General features: G+C 38.4%; 1 protein-coding gene across 9 annotated transcripts in view; it reads left to right on the top strand.

Moving 5' to 3' along the window:
- KIZ (kizuna centrosomal protein) overlaps window positions 1–16,476 on the top strand; it is a 130,965-nt gene that overhangs the window by 11,173 nt on the left and 103,316 nt on the right. For 5 of the 9 annotated variants that reach the window (XR_007405682.1, XM_025469112.3, XM_025469110.3 and 2 more), the window contains exons 2-4: window positions 452–514; window positions 4,091–4,253; window positions 13,040–13,132. Coding sequence is in view for 8 of the 9 variants with exons in the window: in XM_025469112.3 (XP_025324897.1) it covers window positions 452–514; window positions 4,091–4,253; window positions 13,040–13,132 (319 nt within the window). In the remaining variant the exon portion in view is untranslated. Of the gene's footprint in view, window positions 1–451; window positions 515–1,644; window positions 1,698–4,090; window positions 4,254–12,572; window positions 12,633–13,039; window positions 13,133–16,476 lie in introns of those variants that run through there. The other 4 variants (XM_035705530.2, XM_025469111.3, XM_025469115.3 and 1 more) reach the window with 3 other exon arrangements.

Genomic DNA, 16,476 nt, shown 5'->3' with positions numbered 1-16,476 from the left:
TCTGGCCATATTTTATTTTACATATTTATCTTATTTATTGTCTGTCCTTCCCCCTAGAATGGTTAGCTGCCTGACACCAGAGGCCTTGGCTGGCTTGTTCACCATGTTAGTTTTCAGGCTTGGAATAGTTACTGGTTCATCATGGCACTCAAGAAATACTTGCTGAATGAATGAACCTACTTTCCAGTCTTTTCTTAGTGCCTCTCTCCCATTTGCTTTGAAAATCTTGTTCTTTTTGCTTCATATTGGTATCATTTTGCTTTTTAGATTTCTATGGTGATTGCCAAATATTTTTGTGTTTTGAGTTTCAAACAGCTGGCATTTTCTGCTTCTTAGACCAGAGGAGCATTCTCACAAAGGTGTAATTTCAAAAGAGATCATGTTCTAAATCCAACTGCCTATTATTTATCAGTGTAATTTATTCATAAAATATTTTCTTTCTATATTATAGTGAAAAAAAGAGACTGGACCTGGAAAGGAAACTTTATGAATATAACCAATCTGATATATGCAGGTAAGATATGACAGTAGTAACAGTGTTTGAACCAGTTGGTGTATGTTAATCAATAAAAACACAATCCTAATGTATGTTACAGATACCATAACAGTACTTTTGCTGTTCTCTCAGGTCTAATGTGTACTTATTTCCAGTAAACACTGAAATTTAATATAATCACTGTCAAATGTAGGAATAAATTTTGTCAAAATTTCTGTAAAGATAAAAATTATTTTCACTATTTGATATCTTGTGGTATTTCAGGAATCTATTTGGCTTACATGGCTGAGGGTAAGATGTATTATGTAGTCTTTCTTATCTTTTTGATCACAATTTAAACACATCAAGCCTATGTAATGATTAAGGCATAATAACTGTGGCTGACCTTTTAACCAATTGTTGAAGGCAGGGTTATGTGATGTCTCATTTGTTCATGGATGTTTGACAATGCCTGTGAAAGTTATTATGAGCAATGGACAAAATCCATGTATCCTTTCTGGGTTATTCTAATATGAAGAGCCAACTTTTAATATTTTTAATTCTGTTTTATGGAAATTGAACTTTACCCTTAAGTCAAATATGTGGTGTTACCTCCAGTGTTATTCATATGAAAAATTTCTGGCTATGATAGCATTAATTTTTTTATTTAGCCACATTATGAGTGAGAAATGAAAACATCTCATCCAGAAGAAAGAGAAAACTTTAAAAGCAAATCACCTATAAGGTCCATTTGGTTTTCTCATTTGCAAAATTAATTTTTGGTTTTAGGTCTCAGTGTACTTTCAAGGATACCCGTCATGGTGGACAGTGATATGTCCCCAGTAGTTCTAGAAGAAACAAAAAAGCAGTGAGATGGTGCAAGGAATAGTAGTATTGTGGACACCATCATCTCAGAAGTGGGCCCAGGTCTGAGAGCATCCATGGCAGCTGCCATTTTTCTAGCTTGCTGCCAAGAGGGAAGCCAGTGGGGTCGAGATTTTTTTCTGCAGCCTGTTCCTGGCTTCCTGGGGACCTTTACCAAGCTGTCAGTTTGCTGAGTTTGTTCCCCTTTCTTACTTAGCCTCTTGTTTCCTGGAAGATGAAAGGAATGATTTGCTAAAAGTATACTTTCTTTGACTTCTTGACAGGATAAAATCCAAACTGGCTAATGTGGCTATTTCAATATGGGGTCCCCCCGCAGAAGGCATTGCCTGAGACAAGGGTTTGTATGTAGATGGTAGTTTATTTTAGGAAGTGCTCACATAAAACTGGCGAGCAAGGCTGGGAAGAATGAAGTAGGAACTGGTCACTGCTCTGGGCATCTGGTGCTCTATCCTTCCAGACCTTCAGCGGAGCCACATAGACTGCTTCTCTGCTCCTCACAAGTGTTCACTTAAGGGAGGAAGGGAACCTTTTATCTGCTGGCAACCCCACATTGGGCAGGAACACCCTAAGAGCTGTTAACTCCTTCTCACATCCATGTTGTGAACTCAGAGGAGCAACCCTGCAAAAGCAAGATACTAGGTGCATCTGAGACAGGTGCTACCAGGTGGCTGCAGCCATAGCTAGCAGAGGAAGAGCTGGGCCAAGAACGTGTGAGGAGGGCCTGCAGATATCTGGCACAACAGTGTACCCGACCCTCCATTATCTGCCCCTAGGTTTATCTTCATCACTCTCTCACCAGCCTCCCCTAACATGTTACACAGAATCTTTACTGAAGCATGACAGGACTTTATGGTATCATGTAAGCAGCGGGGCTGTGTTGCCAGGTGCCTCTGTTCAGTCTGAGCCCCACCAGCTCAGACTGGGGACAATTACTTCAACACTCTGTACTGTTTCTTCAGTCTGCCACATGGGGGTAATGGTAGTTACGAGAACTTAACAGAGCCTTGAAGTAGTATCTGACCCAGTGTAAGAGGCAATAATTTATTATTACAGTTTTCGCCAATATTAGTATAGTTATTTTCTTAATTATTGCCTTTGAACTTAGCACCGTGCTATTTCCCCTGCTTGAGCATTTCCCCTCATCTTCTCTCCCTGGCTTTCCCCAGTTTTGGGTTACCTCTGTGCATCCATCATGTCTAAGTTAAAAATCCATTTCCACTGGGAAGGCTGTCTTAATCCCCTCAATTAGGTCAGGTTACCCAGTCTGTAAGTAAGAGTCCCTGGCAGTTTTCTTCTTAGCATTCATGACACTGTATTAGACTTATCTAATTTTTTGTTTTCCCTGTTGACTAGCTGAGTGGCTTTCCTATTTACAGTGCTGAATATACAAATGGCTGTATGGATGGGTGGGTGGACTTCTGTGGTCAGCTCTGAATGCTAATGTGGGAGCAGGAATGAAACTAGACTTTGGGTGGAAAAGACATGGTTACTGTTGTACACATTCCAGTTGGACACTGGCCACCACCACAGCTTCACGAAGTGCCTGCCTGTGTAGGACAATGCTTTAGGTTCCACCTCCATTACTGTCATTTGCGTCAAAAGTGGCAGACGTGGACAGTAGTAAAACTAATCTTAAGTGTTTTGTTTAGAAGGAAAAATGGGGACAGCCAACTAAAGTCAGCATAGACTTATTAGCATGATAAAGAATTTCTTGAAAATATTTGACCTAGACAGAGGTTTAAGGTCTATTGCTGATTAGTTTTTAAGCTCTCCAGCATCTTTGCCAATCTGGTCTTGAGGGTGAACATTTTTGTGATTTTCAACTTAGTTTTGCTTGACAGAACAATGTTGAAAAATTGTGAGCACTGAGTAATACACAGAATTGTTGAGTCACTATGTTAAGCACTTGAAACTAATATAATACTCTAAGTTAACTAGAACTGGAATTAAAATTAGAAACTTAATTTAAAAAGACTGTTGAATTATTTTATTGAACTAACAATATAAATGCTTCATACCAGGTACTCTTATCATATAAAACTTGTGAAGAAAGAGCTAGAATGAGCAGTGTTGGTTCTGTGGGAAGAGTGGGCTGCACAACTTGAGCCATTCAGTGTGCCTTCTGTTCTGTACCTTGGATGAGTCTCTAAAGGTTTTTTCACAATTTGAGTAGAATTACAGAGCATATGATAATTTTATTATCATAAAATATTTTAAAAATATAGCATATTGTTATAGTTCCTCATTAAAAATTTTAATATTATCTAAATGAGAGCCTTTGGGGTATTTTAAATTTTGGAATTTCTTTGGAATTTATGGATTGTGGTTTATAGTTTGATTCTATTTCCATAAAGCAGGTAGTTTTGAAATTGTCTGTCATAAAAAGAATGCTAATGGGCTATTCATCCAACCATGGCCACATAGACACAGCTCTTGAAATCACATTTAATTTTGAGAAAGAAATCCATATCAATCTTTATTGTGTGAATGTTATAATGTAATCTTATATACATTTCTCAGGAGAGTTACGTCTGGATGTGCTACTCAGTGATGATGCATTAATTTCTTCTCTCTAAAAATGCATGTGCATTCTGCTCTTAGCTTTCAGTATTTGGGTAAAATATCTCCAAATACATTGTCTTGTTAACAATTTTGTTAAAGAAAAGTCTCCTCCTTTGATTTGTCAGAGTCTAACTGCATTATTTAAAAATCTGCTTTTTATTTTTCTAGAGTTAAGCTGAAGTATGTTAAATTAAAGAAATACCTGAAGGAAATACGTGAATCAGAAAAGAAGGCTCATACTCGAAACCAAGACTATTTAAAGCGGTTTGAACATGTCCAAGCTCATGTTGGACACTTTACCACAAATACAGAGAAGCTTCAAGAACTGAAGGTAACTTCTTGTTTTGTACTATATTTCTCTCTCTCTCTCTCACTCTCACCCTGGTCTCTTTTGCTAAAATTAGAAGGAGGTAATAGCAGTATGTATCAGATTATCAGATCAGTGGTGGTCAGTAATGTTCAGTTGTTCGTCCATAAGATTAACTGCCCATTTTCTCTGTGGATTACCGTGAGGCTAGGTTTTGATCGTGGAACTTGAAATTGCATTTTTTCAATTTCTATTTTAGTTGAAGAATTAATGAAATATCTTTACTTTGTTATACTACACAACTTGTACAGGCAAGAGCACTACCCACTACCAGGCTCAGCACCTAGCATATGGTATTTTTTGGCCTCAAGATTGAATTTGAGCAGCATTAGGGATCCCTCTAGAGTCTACCTCCTTCTTTATTATTATTTTTTAATTTATATTTTTTTCATTTATCAAGTTAACTTTGTACAAAAATTTTATTTAAGTTCTAGTTAGTTAACATATGGTATAATAGGGCACCCTGGATGGCTCAGCGGTTTGGTGCCGACTTCAGCCCAGGGTGTGATCGGAGACCTGGGATCGAGTCCCATGTCAGGTTCCCTGTATGGAGCCTGCTTCTCCCTCTGCCTGTCTCTGCCTCTCTCCTCTCTCTCTCTCTCTCTCTCTCTGTCTGTCTCTCATGAATAAATAAATAAAATCTTTAAAAAAAAAACCCATACAATATAATATTGGTTTCAGGAGTGGAATTCAGTTATTCACCACTTACATACAACACCTAGTGCTCATGATAACATGTGCCCTCCTTAATACCCATCACCCATCCAATTTATCCTCCACCCACTTTCCTCCATCAATCCTCAGTTCTCTATCCTTAAGAATCTCTTATGGTTTGTTTCCCTCTCTCTCTCCCTCCACCCCCCCCCATATGTCCACCTATTTTGTTTGTTAAATTCCACATATGAGTGAAATTATATGGTATTTGTCTTTCTCTGACTTATTTCGCTTAGCATAATACATTCCAGCTCCATCCATGTCATTACAAATGGCAAGATTTCATTCTTTCTGGGGATTTCTTCCTTCTTTAATGGGTTCTTTTTCTGGGGTCTAAGCTCCTCTGTCCTGGTTAGACAGTGTGTTGGGGAGAGTCCAAGGGTAGAACTGGCTCCATAGAGTTCGCCTTTATGCTCCTCAACTGTGTGAACCAGAGCAGCTGCTCTCTGTGGCCCTCTCTGATTCTGGGATCCCATTCTGTAAGGTGCTGGGCAACCTACAGCTCCACAAATGATGCCAGGTGTGGAGGGCTAGGCCTTTTTGTCACCATTTGTGCTGGCCAAGAATTGTTGCTCAAGTTAACCCAACTGAATACTGGTTACAGAAGAAGTTGGCTTCAGTACTTCCCTTTCTCTTTTTTTTCTCTGGGAGTTTCCCACACTGAACCTTTATTTCAAAAACACAGAAAAAGGAAAATAATTATTATAATCAACATTCATGCAATGGTCTGAATGTGTCCTCCTGAAATTCGTATCTTGAAATCTTAACCCCCAAATGTAATGGTATTCATAGCTGGGGCCTTCAAGACATGCTTATGTCATGAGGTTGGAGAGCTCATGGATGAAGTAGGATGCCTTCTAAAAAAAAGCTCCAGAGACCTTCCTAGCCCCTTCTACAGTGTGGGGATGCAGTGGTGGTGGCTCTGAATGAGGAAGAGAGCCCTCACCAGAAGGTGACCACACTGGTGCCTTGATTTTGGACTTTCCAGCCTCCATAACTGTGAATGATACATTTCTGATGTTTATAAGCCGCCCAGCCAGTGGTGTTTTGTTATAGCAGCCTGAATGGACTAAGACAACTCACATACTCTCTACCAAGATGCAGTAGGTATAAATATTTTACCATATTTGCTTTGCGTGCGTGTGTGTGTGTGTGTACGTACATTTTTTTTTGTGAGCCACTGAAAGTATGCTGTAGACACCATGACATTTCTTCCCTAAATACTTGAGTGTGGATCTCCTAAGAACAAGGAAAGTCTCCTACATAATCATACTACTGTTATTACAGCTACCAAAATTAATAATATCATTTAATATCCACCGATATTTAATTTCCCCAATTCCCTCCAAAATTCTTTTTATTTTTCCAGACCAGGAGCCAGCTAGGATTTGCACATTACTTTTGGTTATTGTGTCTTTTTTTGTCTTTAAATCTAAGTTTCTCCTACCACCCTTCCTTTTTTTTTTTTTTTTCATGACACTGACTTTTGAAGAAGGTAGTCTAGTTGCCTATAGAATGATCCGAATTTGACTGGTATTATTTAACTGAAAATTAGACCAGCACTGCCCAATGGAACTTTCTGTAGTGATAGAAATGTTCTCTATCTATACTACTGCTGTCTAATAAGGTAGCCACTTGCTACACATGGCTACTGAGCCCTTAAAATGTGGCTTGTGACACCAAGGACTGAGTTTTTAATTTTGTTAATTTTAATTAGTTAAATTTATTTATTTATTTATTTTTTTAATTAGTTAAATTTAAAAAGTCATAGCTGAGGTTACTCTTGCATCCCATCAGGAGGCCTCATGAGTCATGGATGATGTCAGGTGGTCTGACCGGAGTGAGGTTGAGTTTGATGCATTGGTTAATATGACAATCTCTAGATCTCTCTATTATATGGTACTTTTATTCCCTTTGCAGCTGAGCAAATAGTCTATGGAATGATAGTTTGACATCCTAGCAATATCTTGTTCCTCAACAGCTTTTTACGTAGTGGCTTTAGGATCCATCAGTGATGCCTGAATTAGTTATATTGGAGGTTATGAAATGGTGATTTTCTAATTTGATCTTCTACTTTATTAGCTGACATTCTTCTATAAAGAAGAGTTTTCTTTCCTTCTTTTCTCTCTTTTTTTAGGTATCACCAGGGACTTGTGATTTTTTAGTGTGTTCTTAGTCACTGTATTATTCTTTTTGTTCATATTTTCCCAAATTTTGCCTGGGAAATTTCCCAAATTTCCCAGTTTCTCTTGAAATTGGTTTCTGTGTCCTTTTGACCCGACCCCATTAATTCTGAGCTTTCTTTGCTTTGGGGCACAAGGTATTCCAGGTTTGCTGGATGCGTCTCTGCCTCAGACATGGAATTAGCCTCTTTCCCAAGGAGCTGTGGTTCCTTTTAGTGGAGAAGGGTATTTAGAAACCAAGATCTGGAGGTTAGGTGTGCTCAAGCAATAGGAAGTTTTAGCTGCAGCACTCTGGGTTTTCTTCTCTTAGTAGTCAAGCAAAATACTTAGCATTCAAAAAGCAATTGTTGGTATCAGCAATGTAAATCTCTTTGCTGTTCAGAGATTTCACAGAGAAAATAAAAGTGGTGGACAAAGCAGGGAATGTTGCCTTCTCAATAGAAAAAAGAAAATAATAGAAATTTTCCTTTTATTTTCATATTGATGCTTTACTCAATTATTGATTTCACAATATAGCCAAATGTGAGATGGAGGAATTTGAAAGGGAGAATCCTCTTTTGTAAATATTTTTATATTGAGAGCAGTTGAATTTTTGGTAAGGAATGCTTTTTGAAAACAATCTGTGATGGTTTAGAAGAGCAGACTATGTAGCTACAGTTGGGAAAGCTGTGAGTTCCATGGAGAACTGTATATTGGGAATCACCCTAAGTCCAAGTTGAATGCTTGAAACGTGCTTGTGAAATCAGACAGTGATATTTGAAACTCTAGCCAGTGATACCACTTATCTCAGCAAATTGTGAAGTAAGAGTTTCAAAGAAGGAAATGTTTGTCCCTATTCTTTTCCCATTCCTTTCATCCTGGTGTCCAGTGGTGGTCTTAGGAAGGCTCAAACAACCTGTCTCCTCTTAATCCTGCCCCACTCAGGTCTCAGATCTTCACTTCCTTTACTGGCCGACCACACATAAGCCTTAGGAGAAAGATGTTCTGATGGAGCATATTGTCCACATACTCCAAAATGCCAGGGATATTTCCCATTGAATAGAATATAGTTAATGCAAACGAATTAGTAATTGGTAGAGTTCCAGAAAGTGAAATAGTGAAGCAGGGTGCAAGAAGTGGGAATTTGGCCCAAATTAAATTAAGTGCATTTCTCCCTCTTTGTAGGACAATGCCCTTTTTATTATATAATATTAAAATCTTTTTAAATGGGATAAAGGCTTTAAAAAAAAAAACCCTTTCAACTGATTTTATTAATTATACTACTTAATTTGGGGGCCTGTGATCATTTTCAGGGCTTTTAGAGGCTATTGATCTGTCATGTAGGTTTGAAAATATGGTGTTGAGGCTGTGTTGCTACTTGTCAGATAAAGAGGCTGACTACACTCAGTTTAATAATGTAAATATTACTAGTATTGTGAAGATCATGTTCTTCTCTCTTTCTCTCTCTGCCCCCATTCAACCCTTGCTCCCTGCATTAGTGCTTTTGTGGAAGATCCCCAGTTGGTCCTTAGAGCAGTTTTCTTTGGGTGCCCTTTGCCCTTATTTCAGTTTGGGTTCTCCTGAAGTGGACCCTGACACAAGGGTTCAAATGGAAGTAGTTTATTTGGGAAGTGCAGAGAGGGTCAGTAGGCTAGAGGGTAGATGAGACAGGGAAGTACAGGTGGCTGGAACAAGGTGTATTACTAAGTTAACTATCATAGTCAGCATCTGGAACTTAACCCCACACAGAAACCCTGCCAAGTGGTTCCGAACATTTGGAATATGCATACATGGCTCCTGAGCATCACTGATTGAGGACTGATGGAGAAGAGAAGTAGGTGAAGGGAAATTAACCGTGAGCTCCTTAGGCACAGAGACAGGGATGCTGGGACTTAGGAGCATCCAAAGGGGTCCCAGGCACATGTGTGGAGCATGGCCAGCATCTGTTTCAGCCTCCCACATTCAAGTGCCAGGCATGACATTGGCATGCCAGGGCATTCAGGGGGTCCCCAGTTGAGGAGAGTCATCATCTGGTTATGTCTCTCATCTGCCTGAAATCCTTGAGTGCTTGCTCAGCCTTTTAGGATAAAGCCCAGATGCTGCTCTCAGCCTGCACACCACCCTGCAGCTCAGCCTTAGGACCCCTAGCACACATTCTCTCTCGCTGTCTGTCTCACACAAATACACAGACATGTGCACATTTTCTCTTCCCCATGTGCCCCCCCTTCCTCTGTCCCCATCTCTGCTCGCTCTCTCTTCCTACCCCTAGCTCTCCCCACCCCTGCCCCCTCATACCCCCAGAACTCATGCAATCTTCCCTCCACCCCCATGTCTTCCCACCATCCCTCTCCATTTTTATTTCCCACACGTGCACATTTTCTCTCCTTTACACACTCATGTACTCACATGCACCCACTGAATTTTAAACATGCTGAACACTTACTTGAAAGCACCACATTATTTCCCATCTTCTTCAAGTAGAAGGCCTCTCTCCCTCTGTCCTGCCTTAGGTCTGTGCCATAGTTATCTCAGTAAGCACTTCCTCCATGGTATTGTCATTGTTTATGTGTTTGCCCACCTCACTGTGGGTTCCTCATCTTATTATTTCAATGCTGTCAGTGTCTGACCCAGAATGTAGCACATAATAAGCACTCAGTAAGCTTTGAGACTCCCCCCTTGACTGAAAATTAATTCTTCCATCTTTTTCATCTTTGACCATCATCTCATGGACCATGAACAACTATGTGAGAGCTAATGTTGTCACATTGGTTCTATCCTGTGTTATACCTTCCCAGGAGCATTTCTGTTTAATAACAGAGGCACTTTATAAAGATATAATGTTACTATTTAAAGATGCAATTCTTGTTAAAAATTCAGTTCTTAGATGAAATGTGCCTATTGGGGATAAAATTTGAAGAGAACAAATCTTTGAGCTCTCATTTGATCCCTACTGAGCATTGTGACAGGGCATGACCTTTAGGCTTCTGGAAGACAGTCTGTAGCTTATCCTATTTTTTATGAACCAGAATGTATTACTTGTTAATATGCATTAGGTGAATATAAGTAAGTATTCCTCTATACCTTTTTGTAGAAACTCAGAATTTAAGAGGAAACGCATATACTGGAAAAAAGATAGAAGAGAAAACAAAAGATTGTGAACTGTAGTTCTCAGGGTCAAATCAGACAGTTTATGTAACTCTTTATACCCAAAGAGTTGGGTACATGAGGAGGCTGGGCCAGTTGATTTTAAATGTCTGTTCAGTTCTGTAACCGAGAATGTTTATATAATCCTAAGGACCACTGAAAAAAAGGAAGCCTGTTTAAATAGAAGGTAGTGGTGGCATCTTCAGCCAAAGTGATAATGTGATACGGGGAAATTGAAGGAATGTAAGTGGGGGTATAGAAGAAAAGAAGGAAAGAATGGAAAATGAAATGTGTCATGTGCATAGAGAGAAATCCCAGGGACCTGAAAGACCTGGCAGGACCTCCATCTCCTTTTCCCATGACCCCAAATCATCATTAACAGATTTCATCAGTTGAGATAAGATAAAATGGTTTGCACACAGTAAGGAAATGAATAGAAAGGTCCCTCTACATGTAGGTGGGCAGCATCCAGTCCAGTGCTGTGAAGCAAAATGGTAACTGACGGAACGAGTTACCTGATGGGTTGATTCCATGTTCTTAGGTTTATTAAAACAGATTTCCCTAGGGGAGTTGGGAGAAGAGGGAACTGTCCTTAGAGAGGCTATGGACTGGCAGGCGCTGACAGGACATGAGAACTTTGCCCCCCTAAAGTAGCAAATCTGACAGATATCTAGACCACATGGCAAGAAGAGAGCAGGAACCTGTCATCACCAGACAGAACGATGCAGTATAAGCCCTCATGTATTGTAGAGGTATAATGGGACCTGATCAGAGAAGAAATGGGGAATAAAACATGAAAGACTGATGGGAAAAGCAGATGTGTGCTCTGCTATTTCATCAGACATTGTTAGCTGTGGAAGTTTTGGTAAGACTCATCTATACAGTTTTCCAAAAACTTTTAAACCTAGTACAACCCTTTGTTTATATGCAGATAGAATAGGAGATGGGGGCTGGAAATCCCTGCTCTCCAGTGTTCAGAAGGTGGATTTGATAGATAGTAACCAAGTGTCCTATGTATAAATAAAAGTTAAAGAGCAAGGCATTTGTAGGTGGAAAACGCGTGGTCCTAGGGGATACAAAGTTATAGTTTGTATCAATTATTAATTTATCATAGCAACTTTGGATTTCAAATACATTGTTCGGTTTTTATTTGCATCACTAATTTAGAAAAGTACCTACAATTCAGTAAATTATTTGGATGCATTGAGAACAATCTAAATTGGACTCATGAAGAGACGGTCCTTACTGTTCTTTATAAAGCCGTAATGCAGTTATCAGTTTTTGCTACAGCAAAATGAATTAAATAAAACTCACATATTACATGAGAAAGTACTCTGTCTTTGGAAGATATGGCTCTGAAATGATCCCATAATGAGGAAATCAGGTACAACATGCCTGTTGCATGTTCATAACTGATCTCAAAGAATATATGAAAATATTTGTAGCCACAGGAATGGAGGATTTTTGTATAACCTATAATTATTTAATAAAGCTCAGTGTTTTTATTTTATTTTATAATTCACTCCCATTTTTAAGGATGCTTTCCCTTAGAATCTATAAAGTATGCCTTTTGAAAGCTCTTGGGGTTAAAAAGTAAATGTCTCTGAGTCCAAAGAAGTAGATATAGAACAGAAAGATATAAATTGTATTAACTTAATTGCCCTCTTTCCTTATCTTTTCTTAGTTTATCGTGTATACTAGCCTTATAAAATTATTGCTTAATCAGGAATCTCTTTAGATCATTACTGTCATCTATCATGTTAATAGCATTTTGATAGAGAAAAAATTCCCTGCTTAATTGTTAATAAAAATGGAGCAACTATAATATCCTTTAAAATATTTTGAGGGAAATAAGTCAATTCTCATTAGAACTGACTTTTTTTTTTTTTTTTTTTTTTTTGTATCTCAAATCTCAGGCCAATTACATGTTCAGACTGAGAACTAAGGAAACGGTTTTCTAATTTGGTTATCTCATAGGTGTCTTTCTAATTGCAGTGCATCACAACCTAACTTAGAAAATGTTCTAATACTTATCTGTGATGGACCACCATCGGTGAATTTCTTAAGGCTTTAATTAATAACACTGAATCAAAGCACTTTTTATGCCTTGCTTTAAAAAAAAAAAGTCATTTTATGATGGAATCACTTTCATCAATTATAGTACAATAATGAAGCAGACATCTTTATGTAGTTATTAGTGCCAGAGCAAACTTCATTCCTATGGTGTTGAGCACTGATGTCTACTATATGTTTTTATTCATAGAAAATGGAATTCATTTCAAGTCGAGGATCTGGCAAATAATATACTCTGTTGCTGTGACTGGTAGGACCATGATACTAATGTAGATACCATACAGATATAAAGTCAGTAGGATTGATTTCTTTTCCTTAAGGACAAAAAATTTTCAGGGTAAACACTGTTTAATGTGTTGTTTTCATACTAAAGTAACTGTATTTTCCTCAGAGTTTGATATAACAAGGTTTTATTCCCTATGTTGATGAAAGATGGTGAGAATCCATCAAATCTTATTTAAAAGCATGTGGCATCTTATAGAACTCAGTTTTTGACATTTTATTTGTGAAATCATCTCTTTTCTAAGATAAGTTGAATTTCTTGACAATATCAGCTTTTACTTTCTACTTCAGTGTTCTTTTCATGCTCTAATAACTGAAAAATATAGCTGGTTATCATAAGAGCCACCACAAAATCGAAACTTTGTTTATATTTAGAACGAATATGTGGCTCAAATGAAGAAGATGCAGCTACTGTCAAAAGAGAGTCCAGAAGCAAGAGGTGAACAGAAGGATAAAGACAGAGGAAAGGTAATACATTAAAATAATATACCTACTGTTGACAGAGGACTTCTGGAACATTCCTCTTTTACCTTAGTGTTTTAAATAAAATCATCTTATTACAAAGATCTTTTTGATTAACCTATAAGTATTATTTAAAGACTTTTCCTTACAGAGTATTACTTTAATGTTTAATTCAATTAAATGTGCTGAAAGGCCATCACGGCAGGCTTAAAAGAGACAAATTCCCAAGAAAACCTTAGTGTCGTTAGCAGGTGAAATTATGTTTGGCTAAATGATGCTTTATAGCTGCTTTTTCCCCCCCTTAGTTCCAGAAATGTTTTAAGCAAAAGGTAAACAAAATGTGGCCTTTTGCTTCTTTTCTTTGTATATATAATTTTGTACATTTTAACCTTTCACGGAGGAAGTGGAAAGAAAAGATTGCATATCTAAGCAACAGACAAAAAGACTGGCAGGGAATACTTAAATAAATTCTGCTATGTATCTGCCGTAATGCAGGCTACTAATCCTGCAGCCTATCTCCATATAAATGATTCTGTTCAAGACCATAGATGTTTTCTCCACTAAAAGCAGTAAAGCTCTTTTAGATGAAATGTCTAAAAACATCTTGTAATAACTTGGAGCATGCTGGCAAGAGTAGTCACTTGTGACTATGTGTGAAACCCCCTCAGCCAGTCGATATTGTAATAAGCAAAAATGGTAGCATCACTCCATTATTCAGAGAAGCCAACAGCGTGCTCGTTCCTTAGGCTGCAGCATTCATTAAGAAAAGCTTACTGGACTGAAAGCTGGAAACAGATGATAACGGGATATGATTTTCATATTTAATGCTTTCCTTGGAAGAGTATGTGTGCTACAGATTGATAGAAGAACCAACTGCTACTTTACTAAAAGACTTTCAGGTTTGCCCTATAGCTACCGATGGAATCATTCAGCCAAGAAATTAACTTTTTCTCCTTTTACCTGCTTTATATATCTGCTAAGCAGGCTGCCTGGCTGCCAGTAAATGTTATTATGCAGTTAACTGTTTGGTATTTAAGACTCTTATCAGAAAAGAAACAGAGGCCACACTATTTTGTTTTTATAGTAGGAGGAAGGTTTTAGTTTTCCTTTTTTCCATGCATTAGCAGGCATTAAGCTGAGTTTATAGGAAGTTTTAGTTTTCCTTCCCAAAGATTAAAAAGTTAAAAAACAGAATTTAGAGCATTCTTTAAACTGTAAGATACAAAACACCAAGGCCCAGCAACCTTGACCTATATAAAAAAGGCCTTTAATGATAAATGATTTCTGTACCATTAGATGTATGCCAAATGTGGTGTGATGTGATAGACTCCTAAACCATTCAGGCAGTGTTTCTGTTTGACATTGGGTCACAAAATAATTGACGTTTTTAATCTATAAACCAGTTTGTTCTTTCTATGCCATTCCTGATAAATGCATTTTTAGTACGGCAGTGTCAATGGTACTTAGGTAAAATGGGAGACTTCTTTTTTTTCTATTTGCACTACTGATTCCTTACCTTACATACAGTTATGTAGTCTCCTTTTAAGTTACGTTGAAAATTAGGGCAAGAGACATATAGCTTACAAACCCTTAAAGATGTTACATATAATAATTAGAAGAGAAGTATTTCACTTTATGCTGAGAAGTGTCATCTCCTTAAAAGCTTTGATTATAGACTGTGTGTAAGAATCAATTAGGTAACATTTTGAGAAATTTACATCTTGTCATTTTCAATTTCCTATTGATTTTCCATCAATTAAAAGGTAAATACATTTCAGTAAAATGATGAATTGGTTAATCCTTATTATATGCCAATTCTAGAACAATTTCTTAGCATATGAGTTAATGTTTTTTTCCCAGTGGAAATCCACACATCTCTTCTTTAGACAGTCAAATGTATTAGTCTCTGTTCCCAGAGATGTGAGTCTTCAGGGACTGGCCTGAAGCACAGTATAGTGTCACCGTTGAAGTCAATAAATATGTTCTGAGCAACTGATTTGCGTGAGAAGCCACAGTAGGTCCTACTATGAATTCCAGTGTTTGCCTTCAAGGAGATGCCCTTTCTGAGGCCCAGGGTAGTATGTGATAAATGCTGGTTACGTGGGGTAGGCATGTGCTACATGAAGAAAAAAGATGTGCTTCCACTGACATGAGTATCCCAAGGCTTGGTGGAGGAGGTGGCATTTGAACTAGCATGCAGGAATGGGAAGGGGGAATATGCAGTCAGGGGAATATAGTAGACATTCTAAGGTTCAGAGATGTTATGAGTAAAGGAGCAGAAGCAAGAAAGCCTAGTGAGTAGTTATTCAGCCTGGTTAAAGTCTGATATTCTTATAGGGAAGTGGTAGACAATGAGTTTGGAAAGTTACATCATAGAACTTCTTAGTACCAGGTGAAGAATTGAGATTTCCTCCTGGAACCCATGTGTGCATGTATCTATGAATACATGTGTGTGTGTCCATGTGTGTTGGGGCAGGTGAAGGCAGGGCTTGTGGACAGAGCAGTGACATCACAGGTGTGCAGCTGCAGGAAGATGAGGCTGGTAGTGCTGTGCAGGATGAACTGGGGGAAGGAGTTGATAGAACTGAAGAAATCAAAGTTGGTTCAGACAGGAAGAATTAAGAGCCTAAATTGGGGGTTACCATTGAAGTGGAAAACACTAAGGAGGGGGAAAGGGTTTATCCAATTAGTGATACTTCTGAATTGTAAAAGGTAGGATGTCTTTTTTTTTTTTTTTTAAGATTTTATTCATCCATTCATGAGAGAGACAGAGAGAGAAGCAGGCTCCATGCAGAGAGGTGAAAAGACAGATGCGCACCTGGTGCCATGGTGGAGCCCTGACAGGAGAGGTGGTAGAGTTGTGGTTGGGAGCAGCCCTGATGTTGTGTCTGGGAGACACCAGACAAGGAAGACACCCCAGTGTTTCATGATGGGAAGGGTTTCACTCCCAGAGGACAGACTGCAGCTCCCAGGAGCAGCCTGACCAAGGCAGGCCATTGTAGGGCCTGGGCTCATCTCCAAGGGCTAAGAGACCCTCAATCCCAGGTCTCCAGGATCATGCCCTGGGCGGAAGGCAGACGCCCAACTGCTGAGCCACCCAGGCATCCCAAAAGATAGGTCTTTTAATTGGTTGTGTACTTTTTAACCATAGCAGGAACTTGGATATCTACTAAGAAAAGTCATGAGGTAGTAGTTGTCCATCTTCTCAATGTAAAACTCTAGTTTGGTTTCATAATAGGACATCCAGAGCTTTCATACATCCAATGGCTACTCTTCAGAGTCATGTGTTCTTTTACAAGAATAAATAATTGGTCTACTCCAAGTTTGTTTCCACTATTACTTAGTAGACT

The sequence above is a fragment of the Canis lupus genome, chromosome 24 (genome assembly GCF_003254725.2).
Source record: "Canis lupus dingo isolate Sandy chromosome 24, ASM325472v2, whole genome shotgun sequence".
NCBI classification, from domain to species: domain Eukaryota; kingdom Metazoa; phylum Chordata; class Mammalia; order Carnivora; family Canidae; genus Canis; species Canis lupus.
Note: the sequence above shows the minus strand (reverse complement) of the source record. Positions and strands in the feature narration are given on the sequence as shown.